Genomic DNA, 17,573 nt, shown 5'->3' on the forward strand with positions numbered 1-17,573 from the left:
GCTCTGGGGCAGTGGGTCACTCAGCCTGGCAGCCCGTGGGTACGTGGCCCTATTACAAGGCCCCCGGAGCAGCCGTGTCCCCTGCAGCTCTGGAGTCATAGGGCTGGAATCCTTTCCCCATAGGAACCGGGCCTTCTTGGCAGCAGGGCCGTACACCCCTGCAGTGCCCCCCCCAAAGCTGAGGGGGGGGGCCCACCCCTCCCCCGGCTGGCTGCAGGGGGCTCCTGGAAGGAATGGCCAGCTGACTGCATGGGGCAGCTGGCTTTGGGACTAGATGGTCACAACCATCCCTTTAAGCCTTAGCACCCATAGAGCCCCGGTCCAGAGGGGCACAGGGGCCAGATGGGGTGCCCTGGGAAAAGCTGCTGGCTTGGGCAGGGGGGCGGGGGGAGGGAGGAGAAAATCATATCTGTAAGCTGGGCTCCAGCACAAACAGCCAGTACTAGGGACAACAGGAGAACAAGAGAGCACACTGCAGCTCCCACAGCCTGTTACCATCTCCTGCTATTGCAATTGCAACCCCTAGGGCTCCCCCCGGCCTCTGCCTTCCCCGCACCCTGCAGTACCAAGCCCCTGGCCACCACCATGGCTCAGCCCCTGCAGGAAAGGTGGTGGGGAGATAACTTTCCACACTACCTCAGGCCCACCCCCTCAGCCTTGCCTCGCCCTCCCCATCTTTGCCCCCAGCCTGATCCCTGCATGGCCCTGGCTTGCAAGGGGCCACCTCAGAGGTCAGCCTGTGCCTGGCCAGAGAAGGGCAACACCAGCTAAACACGGTGCCCGGAAGGGGGCAGGGAGCAATGCCTAGAGCCTGCAGGGGGAGGAGCTTGGAGTGCAAATGCCCCCAGCCCTCCCCCCTCGTGTAGCTGACTCCACAGCCAGGCTGTCCCCTCCAATACCAGGAATCAGGTGGGAGGTGCGGGGCAGCAACTTCACCCCTTTGCCACCACGCCGAGGGCACACACAGGAGCAGAGGATCCCCCAGACACACTGCTGCGGTGCCCAGGCTGTGGGTTACATGCAGGTAGCACTGCCTGCCACTGAGCTGTGAACCAGCTGTAGGGACAAGTTATCCACCCCATGGAGTTTCCTTCTGACTGGGAATTCTCCCTCCTCGCTGGGCCCCAGCCAGAGGTTGAGTGCCCAGCCCCCATTTCCAGGCTGTGTTCCCCCTTCCTCACTTGACCACCTCAGCCAAGATCAGCCCTTCCCTTCCTAGCCAGGAACGGGCAGCGATTGCGTCTCAGATCATTGCACATCTTCCCTCTCCCAGGCCTGCTTTGGTGGCTTCCAGGCAGCAAGTGTCTAACAAGGCTCAGGGGTTTCTGAGCCAGCCACAAGAGGGGGCAGAGAGGGGGCAGTCACCCCCTGCGCTAGGGAGTAGGAGAGTCAACCCCTACTTCTCACCCATTAAGCCACTTCGGACAACACAGCAGGCCTGGGTGCTGGGCTGGGATCCATCTGGGTGCTCGGACTAAGCAGGGAGGGGAAACTGGGGAGATGGACACCTCTGCCCCCTGCTGGGGCAGCACAGTAGGCACCCCCTTGCGAAGAGACACCCCTCTGGCCTGTCTGAGAGGGGCTGGGGGTGCGGCGGAGCAAGAAGGCACGGAGAGGCCCTGGGCAGTGAGGTGCGCTAACATTCCCCTTTAATAACCCGACACGCTAGAATACAGTGGCTTCATGGCCCCAGCATGGCATAGAACCAGTTCATTAGGGGGCGGGGCCTGGGCCAGAGGGGGGCAGGGCTTGATCAGCCCAGGTCCCACCTCCAGCCCGGTCCCATTTAATAATCAGCCTTCGCTTTGCTCTAAGTGGGACGCTTTGTTTTTAAAAACCAGACACGAGAGGGATGTAAAAGGGGAGGGTGGGCCCGGCGCCCCACGACGGGACTGCATGCACCCCCAGCCTGCCCTACGCCCCCCTGCCGCAGACCCCCTGCCTAATAAATAGATGCGCTCTGCGAAGCCAGGGGGAGCAGCCAGCGTGCTCACGCTGGACCATGGCTAGGGGGCGCTCTGCTCGGGGGCTGAGCATGCTGGGAAACCAGCACGAGAGCCGGCCAATGGGGAAGAGGGGGCTGCGGGGATGGGGCAGGGGATACAAATGTAAGTCCTGCCCCATCCCCTGGCAGCCACCTCCCGTCCAGGCAGGAGTGGGGGGGCTGCCAGAGGCAGAGGCCGTGAGCAGCAAAGGGGGGGCCTGCCAGTGCCAGGCACCCGTGCCCCCCGGTGGCTGAAGGCAGCGGTGTTGGCAGAGTCCCTCGTGAAGGGGGGGCGGCTGGTCAGTTCTATTTGAGGCAGCGCTCGAAGTAGGTGGAGCCTATGTAGCCGCCCCGCATGGAGCGCTGCACGTTCTGCTCGAACAGGCGTCTGTTGTTCTGCAGCACCTCGGCGGCCTCTTTGTTCAGGGGGTCTTCGGGGTTTGGCTCCTGTGGTGGGGGGAGGAGACAGGGTTAGAGGCTGGTGATGTCCCTGGTCGCCCCACACCCCCAAATTGGGGCTGCATATCCCGCCACGCGCCACCCCCGCCGGCCTTCCCCGTGTCTAGGAGAACTCAAGCTGCAAAACAAGCCTCAGCCCCACTTCCAAGGACCCCTCGCTGCAGAGAGATTCACCAGGAGGCAGCGTCCTCCGTCGCCAGTCACTTTAACAAAGACACAGGGTGACCTAGTGGACGGGGCACCAGGACACCTGGGTTCTATTCCTGGCTTCGCCACTGCTGGGTGACCACTTCTCCCATCCGTGCCTCAGTTTCCCCACCTGTAAGAGGGGGGGTGGATATTGACCTCCTTTGTCAAGCGCTAGATCAGAGCTAGCGTAGCAATAGAAAGTTGTATCACTAACAACCCCGCTGTAGTTAGCGCAGGACACCACATACAGGGGATGCAAGTACACGGGTAGAGTTATTCCCAGGCAGGAATAAGCTACACTGGTGTATTGCACCTTTATCCTGGCATAACTGTATCCAGCCGAGAGTCACACCAGTATAAGTACGTCGGTGACAGGTCACCCTCTAACTGAGGGAGTTACATTGGTACAATCTCTGTCCACAGCCTAGGCAACAGTTGCTTGTTTGAAATCCCCTGCCTTGTTACCTCCAAGGTGAAGTGGGCAGTTCACACACCTCTGCAGGCCCAGGACAAAGGCGGGTTAGCGGGTCATAGATTGCTGTAATGAGCCACAAATCCAGCGTCTTTATGGAGTTTGTGATTTTCTGTGTCTAACTAAGACACTCCTACAGCAAACTCCTGACTGTCACTTACCACCTCACCCTGGAGCCCATACAGGTTATCAGCAAACAACTGCAAGCCGTACTCGATGGGAACAAAGAAATCTTTCCCGAACCTTTTCTCCTGGCTTTTAAACGGCCCCTCACATCCGCACACTCATCAGAAGCAAGCTCCCCACAGGGCAGGACTCACCAACTCAAAGCAGCACCAGAAAAACTGATGCACAACCTCCAGCTATATCGATACTGCTAGGCAGATCAATCCCCCCCAAACACACACACGCACCTTTCATGGTCCATGGGTCCTACACACGCCTATCACAACATGGGACGTCCCTCGTCCAGTGTACTACAAGTCCCACAAACAACTACGTGGGCAAAACGAGACAATCACTACGCTCTTGAATGAACTCGCACAGAGAAACAGCGAGAGACAAGAACACCCTATCACCTGTGGGCGAACACTTTCTACAGAGTGATCACTCTGTATCTGGCCGCTCAGTCCTCATCCTCAAAGGAAATATTCACAACCCCTGGGAGCTTACTTTCGTAACTTTACTAGACACTAAAAATCACGGACTCAGAGACACCGGATTTATGGCTTATTATAACCATCTATTTGCCCAATAACCGCCATTTTGTCCTAGGACTGCAGAGATGTTAACAGGCTACTTCACCTTGAATGCTCCCTTGAAATGTGTGTGAACTCCTCATGCTAAACAATCTGTTCCACCCTGTATTAGGCGTCACACTCAGACCATTTCCCAGATCTGAAGAAAGCTGGTCTCTCTCGCCAAAGAAGTGGGTCCAATAAAATATTACCTCAGCCACCTTGCCTCGCTAATATCCTGGGACCAGCACGGCTACCACAACATGGCAGACAAACTACAGTTATGTCAATTATTTAAAATCCATTTAACTCCAATGACTGACGACCGTTTTGGAGAAAGGAGAGCACTGTTAAAACTTTAGCGCCCCTGCAGAAGAAGCATCCCCAGATCTGCCCATAGACTCTCCAGCTGCACCAGGAAAGACCAGATCTGACATTCCCAATGTTTTTAAGGTGGAAAAAGCAAGGAGTGGCACAAAAATTCACTGTAAGTGTGTGGGGAAACCCCATTTCTCTTTTTTTAAACCCCTTCGCAGGTCACTTTGAAAGGGGAAGGTCCTCCTAGCCAGGCTCACACCCAGAATCCGAATCCAAATAGCTGCTGAGGCAGAGAGAGTTCTGAGTGTAACCCACTGTGGTGCAGATTCAGAAACAAGGCCCTGCTTAGAGATGAAGGAAGGTTGTTTCCACGGACCCCTTCCCAAAACCATCCCGCTGTGAAAAGATTCTGTCTTTTACCTGCTGGAAGGAGCCTGGAAGTGAACAGATACGGGTCCCACTTGCTCCCCACCACCATGGGGCCTCATCTATCCCTTTGCCTGACCCACACCAGTGCCCCAGCCTTTTCCTCCCGTCTTGTTAAGCCACAAACACACACACAAAGCTCAGAGTCAGTTCCCAGGCAATCTCAGCACCCCGTCTGATGCCAGGAGCACGGGATCACGGTGATCTAGTCCATCATTCCTCACCACGCACTGTGGTTTAAGCAGAAAATCTAGCCCGCTGAAACAGATCCACGCCACCATGCATTCAAAAACCCCCAGTACAATGATCGTTCCTAAAAGCGTCCCTCTGCTCCAGTGACAGAGCAGGCCACAAGATTCTAGCCATGGCCGAACCTCGGGACTAAACCCCAGCCGGAGTCTTTGCTGCACACGCAGGCTGGGCTTGCAGAGGAGTTGGCTGTCGCTAGGTTTATGGAGACTTTTAATCCTTGTCCTGCAGGTCTCAAAAAGCAGCTCACTACCTTGGAAATTCCCTCACTGGAGCCTACCAAATGTCACAAGGCATACAGAGCAGGGCAATTTTGGAGCGATCCACCCGTCCTCCACTCCCAGCTTCTGGCAGTCAGAAGTTTAGTGTCACCCCAAACTTGGGGCTGCTTGGCTAATAGCCCCCCGTGGGCCTATCCTCCATGAACTCATCTAATTCTTTTTTGAACCCTGTTATATTTTTGGCCTTCACCACATCCCCCAGCAATGAGTTCCACAGGTTGACTGTGCATTGTGTGAACAAGCTCTTCTGCTTGTTTGTGTCAAATAGGAAGGCTAGGATCATTTTGTAACAGCACACAGGACAATCTCAGAAACTTCCAATCCGTTCTCATCTTTATCAAACAGCCTCTGTCCCCTGAGCTGAGGCGTGATATACATCAGGGGATACAGATTTCACCTCCGCAGCACTGGGAAGGTCCGATTCTGGACAATGCAGCCAGTTCTGGGGGCCACATTTTAAAAGGGACGTTGCAAAAATGGCAGCAGTTCTGGCCTTAAACTCCACGAGAAGCATCGATTTCTTTCTCAGGGCTATTCTACACTCGAAGTGTAGTCTGGTAAAGCCAACTCCACAAGAGGCGGTAGCTATGTCGGCAGCAGAAGCTCTCCCGCCAAAACAGCACTGCCCACACGGGTACTTAGGTCAGTGTAATTTACGTTTGGATTATTCACACCCCTGAGCAACGTCATTTATACCAACATCACCCGCCGTGTAGACGAGCCCTAAGTTCAAGGGTGTCTTCAGAAAAATCTCTCACAAGTTAGCATGTCAGAGGAAAGTAGCTTCACTTTTATCCGGGCACCTGCTCCAAAATGCACAAGACGGGGCAGGGTCCAGACCCAATCCCCTTGCATGCCGCAGGGCTCTGGAAATCGTGCCATGGCTTAACGTCAGTTAACAAGGAAGGATGGCCCAGTGTCAGAGCACTCGGGAGATGCACTTTTTCTTCCCTGCTCTGTCACTGACCCTTCATAACCAGCTATCTCCATGCCTCACTGCCCCATCTGTGCAGTGGGGAGAACAGCCCTGCCCCGCCCCATGGGACTGTGCGTGGATAAATCCACGGAAGGTCGTGAGGTGCCCAGCTACTACAGTGATGGGGGATAGACAGGAAGGTTCGCACTGATGACCGATATGAATTAATAAGCAGTGCAGCAGCACCTGTGGGATGAATTTTAACATTACACTGGACTCGTTTATTCTGCCCCTGGGTATTTGATGGACTGTAAGAACTGCCTCAAGAGGGATGGTTACGAGGACACGGCAGGCATTCACGTCTGCAGGGAGAGCCATGGGGCACCCAGCCTGCGCCAGGGCAAGGGAGCCACGGAGGGGGCCGAGCAGAGCGCCAGGGGCCGGCAGAGACGGAAACACACAGCACAGCCAATCCGGGGCCCCCGGCAGGCAGCAGGCCATGCGAACCAAAGCACAGCACGGCCGGCAGCTCAGCACACAGCCACGCCAACCCCACACCCCCTGCACAGAATAACCCTGCCAATGTCTCTCTCAGCTCCGAGGGCACTGTCCTGCCACCCGCCAGAGAGTGCCACGGCCTCCCCAGAGACCCTAGGGAGCAATCGCCCCATCCCACCTCTCCCCCAAACTGCAAGGGGACAAGGAGATCGACACCCCACGACCAGCCCCCAAACACACAAGTCAGGAGACAGCCATGCCCCAGCCCTGCTGGGATGCCAGGGCTACCTCCATCCTAAACAGAGCAGGGGACACCCGGTCCCTTCCACCTCCTGTCCCCCTTCCTCCCCTGGCCAAGCCCCTCCAGCAGTGCAAGGGACACCTGGCTTCTCCCACCTCCTGCACCATGTCCCCCCCAACAGTGCAGGTGAGAGCTGGCCCCTCCCCACAGTCCCCCCCAGGTACTCACCAAGAAGAGATACTGCAGACCATAAATTATAGAGTTTATTGTTAGTACAGGCTTCCAGTCCTCTCTGTGGAGCAGAAAAGAGCCATGAGTGGAGACCCCACGGGAAAGGTGACATGACACTGGGGTGGCAGGGAATCATCCCAGGATCTCACTGGGGGGAGAGCCAGACAGGTGGGACAGGGGGTAACGGAGCCCAAGGTGGTGGTTTTGGGGCAGGATTCACATCAGAATCTGACGGGGGGGATGGGGATCATGGAGATGGTCGGAGGAGGGGCTGCCCCAAGACCTGTGTGTAAGAGAGGGGTCAGTGCTGCAGGATGGGGATCCCCCCCCCCGTGTGGGCAGGCCCCAAGGGATCCCCCCCACCTCCTAGGCCAGGGGGATTCCCCCGGTGATGCTGCATGATTGAAGATGACCATTTGTATCATTGTTGCTACCACTGTTCTACCATTGCAACAAATCTTATACAAAGTATATCCCATGTAGCCTCAATGGGAAAGTTACAATCTGTCAAGTGTAATTATCCCGGTTAAATCCCTGGATCATCAGGTGTCTGAAGCTGTGAATATTGGCTAGGTATTTGTATCTCAGTGTGTTTGTTCTGAGGGCGACACCCACACCCAGTTTACATCCAGTCCTGCCAGCCCAGCATGAAGGGACTAGTTAAACTGGATGGGCCATTATGAGCAATCATCTCTCCAGATAGCGATTCCCGAAGACACCTCAGACAGCAAGGAGCCAATGGCCACCCCTGGGATTCAGCAAAACACCTACGGGCAGGTGACGTGGGCATGTGACTTTGGACTCCATCTTTGTCAGTAACTTTCCACACATGGGGCTGTGGGCTTTGTTTGGGACGGTAACTTTTCCGGCACGTGGCAGAGGACATAAAAGACACCTGAGAGATCTCCCTTCAGTTTGCCTCATTCTTGCTCCACTTCTCAGGACTGTGGATTTCTAACTAAAAGGAGCATTCGAATGACGGACGGAGAGCCCCTCCAATCTTTTGGCAGTTACCAGACTTTTGCAAGCTGTGGTCTATCCCATCCCCGCTACAAACCTGATCCAAGGACTCTGCAATCATTTGTACGCATGCGATCTTTTAGCCATTTATAACTATTCTTTTTCTTGTATTAATAAATTCTTAGTCCACTAAGGATTGGCTGACAGTTTGGCTAAGATTTAAGATACGTATTGCCCTGGGGGTAAGCGTCTGATCCTTTGGGATTGGCAGAACCTCACATACGGTGAAGTGCATGTCCAGTAACCTCTCACTATATTAGTCCCATCTGTCTGGATGGTAACCAAGGACTGGGATGCCTAAAGGGGATTGTGTTAGCTTCACACTCACCAGTGTGCTGCTACAGAAGCTCTTTTGAAACTGGTTTGGGGGATCTAACTAGTACAAACCACCCATTTTGGGGTGTACCTGCCCTGTTTCTTGCAGTTTGCTCCGAGTGTGGTGTTCTCAATGTGGTCCATTCTAGGCACCCGGGCACATCCTCTACTCCCCCCGACCCCCGATCTGTGTGGGAGGGACATGGGAAGGGTCCTGGTGCTGGAGAGGGGATGCCCCCAGGTCTGTGTGGATGGGGCAATGCCCCAGACCAGCCTGCGGGTGGCAGTGTCAGAGAGGGGCAGTCCAGCGCGCTCCCTACCTGAGGATATTTAGGCAGACGTTGCCCTCTAGGTCTATGTTGGGGTGGTACACCATGGTCTCACACTTCACCTTGGGAGGGTCATGAGGGTAGCCTTGGCCTACCTGCAGGCAGACGGACAAACAGATGGGGAGTCACTTCCCAAGGCCCCACCATGGCAGGAACTTGGCCCAGAATCCCTGCCCCGGCCGACTCCCAGGAGCTCTGGATTCCCTCCCACCCACCCGCAGTGCGGCTCCCCTGCAGCAGGATGGCGGAAGCAGCCCGGACTCCTGGGTCCTCTTGCCAGCTCTGGAGGACTTTGGGCAAGTCCCCAGCTCCCTGAGCAGACTCAGCACCTCCTGCCTCCCAGGAGAGGGGATGCCAGATTCGTGGGACTAACGCACCCCTCCTTGGCTCAGACACAGCACGAGGACAGTCCAACATGAGGAAGACCGAGAACCCCCCCCCCCCCCAAGCCTTTGGGGCACCCCCTCCAGCCGGGCCAGGCTCTATGCAGACCGAGCTCCGCCCCAGGGGCAGGGAAAGGTCTTACCTTAAAACTGAAGACGAACTTCCCCCCTTTATAGAAACCCTGAAAGACAAAAGACCTTCAGCGAGGGAGGGAGCCTCATGGGGGGCCCCAGCACCGCCAGGGGCCTGGGCTCAGCCCCACCCCATGGATCCAAGTGCAGGGGACCAGAGACGCAGCCGCTTGGGACTGCGATTGCACTCGCTCTCCACCCCACTCGGCTCAGCTGGCATCGTGAGACCTGACACGGGGCACCAGCAGAGCTGCGGGGGGGGCGAGCTGGGATAGCAGGGGGCTGCGGGTCACGATCAGGGGGACACCAGTGGAGCTGTTGGGGGGGCTGGATCTGGGGCTGGGACAGCAGGAGCACAGGCAGAGCCATGAAGCTCGTGCAGCCCCTGCCCCCATCTTGCTCCCCGTCCACACACACAGAGGCACCTTCCAGCTGAATTCTTCCCCCCCAGGCATGCTGCAGCGCCAGCTGGAACCCCCGCAGCCTGGCACTGGAGCCCTGGGTCCACCCGGCAGGGAGCAGCTACCAGAGTCTAGGCAGCAGCTGGGGCTTCCCCAGGGACAAGAATAGAAAGGCAAGTCCTGGCACGCAGAACTCCCCACCCACGCATACAGCCCCCTCACCTCGTCAGGGCAGATAACTAGCTTGAAGTTGAGGAGGTCGTCCTGGTCGGAGAAGTCTATCTCGCATGTTTTCGGCAAATTCAATTCGTTAATATCTGCACGGGGCGGCAGGGAAGCAGAGAGATGGGTCACTTTGGAAGGGAACCCCAGATCCCGCCCCCGCTCCACGGAGGAGCCCCATGCCCACCGCATGCTCCCGAGGGGGCAGATCACTGGATCAGAAAGAGGCATTTCACAATCCTGGCCTGGCCATCTCCCCAGGGGAGGGAGATGGACCTGGTGTCCCCCACACTAGATCCCTTTCACTGAAGAGATCCATGATCCTTTGGCTCTGGTCAGGACACTGGCTCTCAGGGGGCAGATTGGGGGGGAAGTCCCATATTTAGAGCAGCCCCCAGGAGGTATTCACCCCACAACCCTGCCCAGGCCCCACTTACACCACAGGATGAGGCAGGGGTATGTCCCAGCTCAGCCTGGCGCTGAGTCTCTGAATGTCCCCCCTCATGGTGTGAGGACCCAGAAGGATCAGGCCCGTGGTGATGTACGCTGCACGGAAATATGCCAGGGAGGGGGCACACATTCCCAGCAGGGCATAGGCCAAACCTCACCAGTGACAACCGCAGCGCATGGCCGGGATCCATCAGCTCATGATGGGGTGGAGGGAGCCGAGTGCATTGACCTGCCACCTCTGGATGACTGGATTGGAGCTCCAGATTGGGACACAAGCAGATGAAGCACAATAGCTATGGGTCAGAATTGGGGGGCATCCCCACAGCATAGGGGATCTCAGGAGTGGAAGAGGGGGGGCAGCAGGTCAGGAAGGAGGGGCATGAAACAAACTGATCAGACTCCTGAGCTGCCCTGAACCACTGGTCTCCCCTGCAGCCACCACAGGGGCCCAGCCCAGGCCCTGGCAGCTCCTGCACGGGCCGTGGCACAGGGCGCCCCAGCAAAGATCAGCAGCTCAGGGAAGCTTAGGAGACCCATCAGGTCAGTGCTAGCCAAAGGCCTCCCACAGGAATGAAACTGACAGACTCTTGTCCCTTTCACTGGGCCCCTGCTGGGGCAGGTTCACTTTCAAGCCCAGGCACCAGTGGTCACAGCTGCTCCTGGACCAGCTAAGGGAAAGAATCAGCTGGGCCTGGCAGAGCAGAAGACAGACACTGCACAGACCGGATTGCCAGGGCATTTCCTTGCACGCCCCTAAGCACAGGAACAGGGGTTCCAGTCGCCCCAGACAGTGCCACGGTAGGGAGTGGGTATCCTTGCTGCCCTTTCTTCTGCATAGCAGGGCCGGGGATGGACCCTGGCATCTTTCTGGGCACAGAGTGGGAAGCGGGGAGACCCTGGGTTTCTGCCCTTTGAGGACACTTCCACTATGGGTGCTGCATGTGGGGATGTCTGATTTGTGTCATGGTGGGGTTTGCACTCCCCATGGGCTCTCATCGGGTGGGGCTCCAGGGGCTCCTCAGTGCAACGGGGGAGGAATATTCTCTAGAGAGTTGGGGACAGCCAGTAGGGCAGGGCTCAATGTGGGGGCATTCTTGTCAAGTTCTTTAGACAAGTAAGAGAGAATCCCTGGTAGGGGCAGGGGGTCTCCTGGGGTTCCCCCAGCAGGGGAGGGGGACCTCCCAGTGTGTGTGTGTGTATGAGGGAGTCTCCTGGGATTTCCCCATTGGGGAAGGAGGGCCCCAGTGTGTGTGTGTGGTGGGGAAGCAGTGTGCATGTGGGGTGGAGTCTCCTGGGGTTTCCCCGGCGGGGGTGGGAGGTCCCCTCTGTGTGCGCCTGAAGGGAAAGTGGGGAGACAGATTGCCAGTGGGCGGTGGCTGAGCAGGAAGCGCCTCTGGGGGAGTAGGGGTCCCCCATTCTCCAGCAGGGAGTTCACTGGTGCAAATATTGGAACTCATGGGGATTCCGAAGGGCAGGAGAACATGGGGGTCTGCCCCAATAGGTGAGCGGGGGATACCAGACCCCCCAGCATGGGAGGCTTTCACCCACTGTGTCCCCATTGTGCTCCCCCATTTGGAGGGCATCTAAGGGGTCTGAGTGCCGGCACCACCCAACGAGTGGGTGGGGGTCTCTCCCTACCACGGCAAGGTGTGGGCGCAGAATGTAGGAAAGAGGCTGGCCCTCCCACTCCCAGCACCCGTCTGGACCGGGTGGTACCATTTCAGATGAAGGTAGAGATCAGTGGGTCGCCCCGGGATTTGGGCTGGCTGGTACTGTTGAAGGTGGGATCTCCTCTATGCCTGGACAGGTCTCTCTCCCAGCACCCCAACTAAGTGGTACCAGTCATGGTTTCGGAGTTGAGGGGGTCTGGGCCAGGCCAGGGGGTACCAGTATGTGGACCTGTCTGGATGGTGCTGGGTTTTGAGGACTCTGGGCCCAGCCAGGTGGTACCAGTTGACTGGGGCTAGACAATAGTGGGACCAGGTGGTACCAGGTTGGGGAGGGGGGGGGAAGATAGAGAATTTGGGCCAGATGTTACCAGGGTGGGGATGTGGGAATCTGCACCTTGTGGTACCAATCAAGGTTTGGGCCAGGCCGGGCAGTGCCAGAGTCAGGCCTTGCGGGCTCACCCAGCTGATACCAGTCAGAGGTCTGGTCTGGGCAGTAGCAAAGTAGGGGATAGGGGGGATCTAGGCTGGGCGGTACCCCTCGGGGTCCAGTCTGGGCGGTACCGGGATGGGGGTGGGGGGGATCTAGGCTGGGCGGTACCCATCAGGGTCCGGAACTGTCCAGGCGATACCGATCAGGCTTTGGGCCGGGCCGGGCCCACCAACACCAGGCAGGGGGAAGGGGATCTGGACCACTCCAGCCGCCCCACGGGCAATGGGGAGCGGAGTCTGGGCCGGGCCGGGTAACAGAAGGCTGAGCTGGGCCGGGCCGGGCCGGGCGGTACCGGGCCGGGCGGTACCTTTCTGGATGCGGAGCTGCGCGGCCGACGCCTTCTTGCTGCTGCCCTTGGTGCCTCCGGCCGATTCCTCCTCCTTCTTCTGCTGCTTCAGCGAGAACAGCTTGATCATCCTGCCGGGCGGGCCGGGGCCGGCCGCCGAACCGAACCGGGCCGGGCCCGGGAGGCGGGGCCCGGGAGGCGGGGCTCGGCGCGGCCTGTGCGGGGTCCCGACTCCGGGCTGAGCCGGGCCGGGTCAGTCGCTCGCTGCTACCGGGCCCGGGGGAAGGGGGGGGGAAGCGGAGCGGGTCCGCCCAGGCTGCTGCCGCTGCGGTGCGTCGGCAACGGCCGGCCCGCTCTCGGCTCCTTCCGGAAGGGCTTCGGCCCTTTCCGGAAGCACTTCGGTTGCTTCCGACGCCGGCGGATTGGACCTCCCCGCTTTCCGTCTCGGGGCTCGGCCCCGCCCACTCCGAGCTTCGGCACTTTCCGCCGGACGCTCGGCACCGCCCACTCAGGACTCGGCGCTTTCCGCCAGACGCTCGGCACCGCCCACCCAACGCTCGGCCGTGTGCGCCGGGCGCTCGGCGCATGACGTCAGGCCTCTAGGCACCGCCCACCCAGAGTTCGTCCCTTTCCGCTTCATGCTCGGTCCTTTCCGCCAGGCGCTCGCCTTTTGCTGCGCGGGCTGGAGATCGGGGCTGCGGGGAGAACGCCGCGTTCCAAAGGGCGGGGCGGGTCCAGCTCAGGGCAGAACTCTGCGGGCCGCCATCTTTGGTGAGGGCAGAATGGCTTCCGGTCTGTGGGGTTTTTTGGGGTTGCCAGTCCCTCTGGGGAGGAATTGGGGGGAACCCTGGGCCCACCAGATGCACCCTAGCCCTAGGCTACTGGTCACCCCTGATAGCCCCCATTTTATGGGGGCAGGGGTCCTCCGGCCATCATGCCACACAGCCAGGGTCAGAGGTCACCAAACTCACGCCAACAGGCCACCTGCACCAGGCCCAGCAAACCGTGGGGATGGTGTGGCCAGATGGCACTGTGGCCATCAGGGGTGCTGAGAGGGAAGGGGGTGGCTGTGGGGATGGTACAGCCGGACGGTGCCATAGCAGGTGGGGGTCAGCTACGGGGCTGACCCAGGACTGCTTTTTGCCAACTGACCTTGGGTGCAAGGGGGGGGGGTATAAAGTTTTACAGGAATCCCCAGGGTCAGGTATATATACATTTGCCCCCAAAAAAGGTGTCACGTGAGGTATCTACTGTCATAATCATTGCAAAATGTATGCTAAGATGATCATTAAGGAGTTACATATCCGCACCGGAAATGATGTTCTTAAAGCCATGGAGATAAGGCAGGACACCAGGAGGTGACGTCTCTCTCTCTGGTCCTTGTGTGTTGTCCGCTTCACAAAGGTGGTCTGTTCTCCTGGAGCCTGATACCAGGTGAAAGATTGTGAGGTCTGCAAAAGAGGAAAACCTATAGCAAAAACAGTGGGGTGGCTCCTGTTTAACTAAGATGAAAAGACTAGTCAAGTATATCTGGGAATGCTGAGGACCCCCTAAATTCATTATCTAAGAGACAAGCTGGCAGCATATTTCATTTCACAAGAAAATCTCTGGCCTGGCTGAACAACGGTGGAAGACCCTTGTGGTGAGTTGTGTGCCAAAAGACGTTAAAGTATCTAGATAACTAAGTCTTGGCTCTAGAACGCATATACTGATTTGAGACATAATCCCTTGTTTCCAGTATTTCTACTTGCCATAATCTGAATCTCTTCTCTTTGTCCAACACATTTTTATTTGCTTTCACTGTGAATGTACTAAAGTGCTGTGTGTTAAGTGGAGTGGTGATCTCAAGTGGAAGTGGTAAGCTGGGATGCTTTGCTTTTTTTTTTTTTTTTTTTGGGGGGGGGGTGGGGGTGGCCATGAATCTAAGAATACTGCAATCAGGGGCTGGACGCTCAGTGGGCTCAGGGGTTGGAGTGTGGCTAGCATTAAGGGACAGCAGAACCCACGTAGGCTGAGTGGAGAGCTTGTATTGCCCACCGCCAGTGGAATTGGGGGATGGCCTGCAGTAGGTACAGACAAAGCTTACTCATGCAAAGGGCAGCTGGTAGCAACATGCCCCACCACCCTGGGTAACATCAGAGGCATCTAGTAAAATTTTCTTTAGCCATTGCCACTTATCATTCAGATTTTTCTGTTTAAGTTCTTTCTCTCAGCTGATTTGTCTCAGTTGTTTTCAGTTTTATGAAATTGGCCTGGTTAAAGCACCAGGTTTATGTGTTACAGGTTTGGCCTTTATTGTTTGCACACCACATGTGATTGAATCATGATTATTTGTACCTAAGGGCTTATCTACACTTACCTCTCAGATTTGGCAGCAGGCAACCGGAGTTACGCAAACTACACAAAAAACTTGCATAACTCCCGTCGACTTCTCTGCTGCACTGCTTGCTCCGCGTTACCGTCGACGCTGCGCTATGCCACTTGAGAAGGTGGTCTTATGTCGATTTCTGGATCGACTGAGCAGTCTTCACTGACCGCTCAGTCGATCCAGAGAAGTCAATCTGACGGTGGTGACTTTGTCAGTGTAGCCATAGCCTAAGTGACCATCAATTTTTTGTTCTCTGATCAATCCCTCTTTGTGTGTCAAGAGAAGATCTAATACACAGAGCTGCTCCAGGTTGGATACAACCCTCGTACTAGGAAACTGTCCCAGCTTTGAAGGATTAGATTTGTGTCAGTAAACGTCAATTTCACTACACAGAGGAAAAAAAAGTATTTCAATTGACAATAATTAAAATGTAAGATAGACAAAAAGCAAAATGTTGCTTATGATCATATTAAAGTAAAAAAATCTGATCTGGACTTTTGAAATAAGCTTGCTATAGAATGTTAGGAACGATTAGAGAGACAAGGTGGGGGACGTGGGATCTTTTATTGGACCAACTTCTGTTGGTGAGAGAGAGAAGCTTTTGAGCCACACAGAGCTCAACTTCAAGTCTGGGAAAGGTACTCCCACAGCATCACAATGAAATATATTACTTAACCCCCTTGTCTCTCTGATATCCTGCGACTGACCTCACTACAACTACACTGCATCCAGGAACTATTCGAAAAGGGATAGAAAATATCATGCCACCATGTAAATTCATAGTACACCCACACCTTGAATTCTATGTCCAGTTTTGATCACCGCTTCTCAAAAAGGATAGAGTGGAACTAGACACGGTCCAGAGAAGAGCAACAAAGATGATCAAAGGAACGGAACAGCTGCCATATGAGGAGAGATTACTAACATTAGGGCTGTTCATTTTAGGAAAAAAAAAAAGACTAAGGCAGGGGGATATGATAGAAGTCAGTAAAATCATAAAAGGTGTGGAGAAAGTAAGTGTTATTTATCCTTTCCCACAATACCAAATCCAGGGGACACCCAGTGAAATTAATAGAGGTTTAATACAGACAGGAGGAAATACTTTTTCACATAATGCACAATTAATCTGTGGCACTCATTGCCATGGGATGTGGTGATGGGCTAAAAGTATAACTGGGTTGAGAAAAGAACTAGATAAATTCATGGAGAATAAATTCAGCAGTGGCCATTAGCCATTATGGTCATGGATGCAGTTCCATGCTCGGGGCAACCCTAAATCTCTGACTACGACATTGGGAGTGGAAGACTGGGTGGATTGTTCCATATTTGCCCTGTTATATACACTCCTCCTGAAGCTCTGGTACCAGCCAGTCAGAAGACAAGATACTGGGCTAGACGGACCATTAGCTTGACCCCGTATGACCATTCTTATAAATGGGCTAGGAAATAAACAGTAAAAACAGGTATGAGTTATTGATTTGCTTTGTATATTTTGACATGATGTTCGCAACTTGCGTTTTAATGATTTATAAAGCTTTAACTTTTTGAATCTCAGCATCTATTGATGTTACATAATTGTCCGACTCCCCCATAATTTCCTGCAACTGTGACCATTAAAATGAATAGAAGTCTAAATAAGTTAAAAATAACCATTGATATTATTTGATAAAATGGCTTGGGGGTCTGTAGCTACCTTTTAGGACATCGATTTATAAGCATTTAAGATCATTGGCTAGCCCCATCCGCACCAACAGTAGGAGCACGTCTTTCCTAGCTTTGCCTCAAAGATCTGTAGAATTTAAGGCTAAAAGGGGTTTTAAAAAAAATGTAAACAAGACACGCTACTTAATTAAAATCCTATAAGGGCTCCCAAGAAAAGCCACCCTAAGTTGTGTTTTCTTTTGCAGATGGCTTTGTGATTTGAAAGCAGAAACCAACTCAGCATCTAGGAAGATGAATCAATGTAAGACACCAAAATCCCACTCAAAAAGTGCCATCCAAATTCGGTTTTCTTTTAAGAGGTTATTATGGATAGAGCTACTCCCAATGGTGCAATGGCAAATCCACTATTGTGACAAAACTTCCTGTTGAAAATCCTATTAAAAAGTTCTGTTTAACTGTGCTGTAAAATAAATGCTACTGAGGAGGGGAAAAAACCAAAAACTATATGGTGGAATTTTGCAAATTAAAAAAAATGAAGATGTCCTAGAGTGAAAACACGTCCAATTGTTAAAACCTACTGGGGAAATATCGTACAAAAAACGTTCACTTCATTTTGGTTATTGAATTTTAGGTAACTGCAAATTGGTAAAGGATTCTGCCCCCACTGACCGCTAGTGGAATATGGCTGAAAACTGTTGAAAGGACTTTCTGGATAAAAATGTGTAAAACTAAGGTAGGGCAGCAATGACCCCAAAGGAAACCTGAGGAGATTGGCACAAGAACTGGATTGTTTCAGGCTGGTGTGTCACTCTGAAACCGAGCTGCTGTGGGAAGGTAACCAAGC

General features: G+C 54.8%; 1 protein-coding gene and 1 long non-coding RNA gene across 2 annotated transcripts; one reads left to right on the forward strand and one right to left on the reverse strand.

Annotated features, from left to right (window-relative positions):
- Positions 1-397: 397 nt before the first annotated feature.
- Positions 398-13,113, reverse strand: UBE2M (ubiquitin conjugating enzyme E2 M). Its single transcript, XM_067532714.1, has 6 exons — positions 12,721-13,113; positions 9,804-9,898; positions 9,192-9,230; positions 8,657-8,760; positions 6,999-7,062; positions 398-2,431 (listed from the first exon to the last, which is right to left on the reverse strand). The coding sequence occupies exons 1-6, from the start codon at positions 12,827-12,829 to the stop codon at positions 2,291-2,293; spliced, it is 552 nt and encodes a 183-aa protein (XP_067388815.1). The 5' UTR covers positions 12,830-13,113; the 3' UTR covers positions 398-2,290.
- A 231-nt stretch (positions 13,114-13,344) lies between these two features.
- On the forward strand, positions 13,345-17,270 carry LOC137143123 (uncharacterized). The gene is made up of 3 exons (XR_010917113.1): positions 13,345-13,470; positions 14,104-14,341; positions 16,975-17,270. It is a non-coding gene; the product is annotated as an uncharacterized lncRNA (long non-coding RNA).
- Positions 17,271-17,573: the final 303 nt, after the last annotated feature.

Source organism: Emydura macquarii, unplaced genomic scaffold (assembly GCF_026122565.2).
Source record: "Emydura macquarii macquarii isolate MOO-44397 ecotype Brisbane River unplaced genomic scaffold, CSIRO-AGI_Emac_v2 contig_3296, whole genome shotgun sequence".
Classification (NCBI taxonomy): domain Eukaryota; kingdom Metazoa; phylum Chordata; order Testudines; family Chelidae; genus Emydura; species Emydura macquarii.

Bases quoted from the DNA above. Each gene is read 5' to 3' on its own strand.
- UBE2M (XM_067532714.1), bottom strand. From the start codon at position 12,829: ATGATCAAGCTGTTCTCGCTGAAGCAGCAGAAGAAGGAGGAGGAATCG. The intron at 9,899-12,720 runs GTACCGCCCGGC...CGCCCCGTGCAG, and splicing joins GCAGCTCCGCATCCAGAAAG to ATATTAACGAATTGAATTTG. The intron at 9,231-9,803 runs GTGAGGGGGCTG...TTTGTCTTTCAG, and splicing joins TAGTTATCTGCCCTGACGAG to GGTTTCTATAAAGGGGGGAA.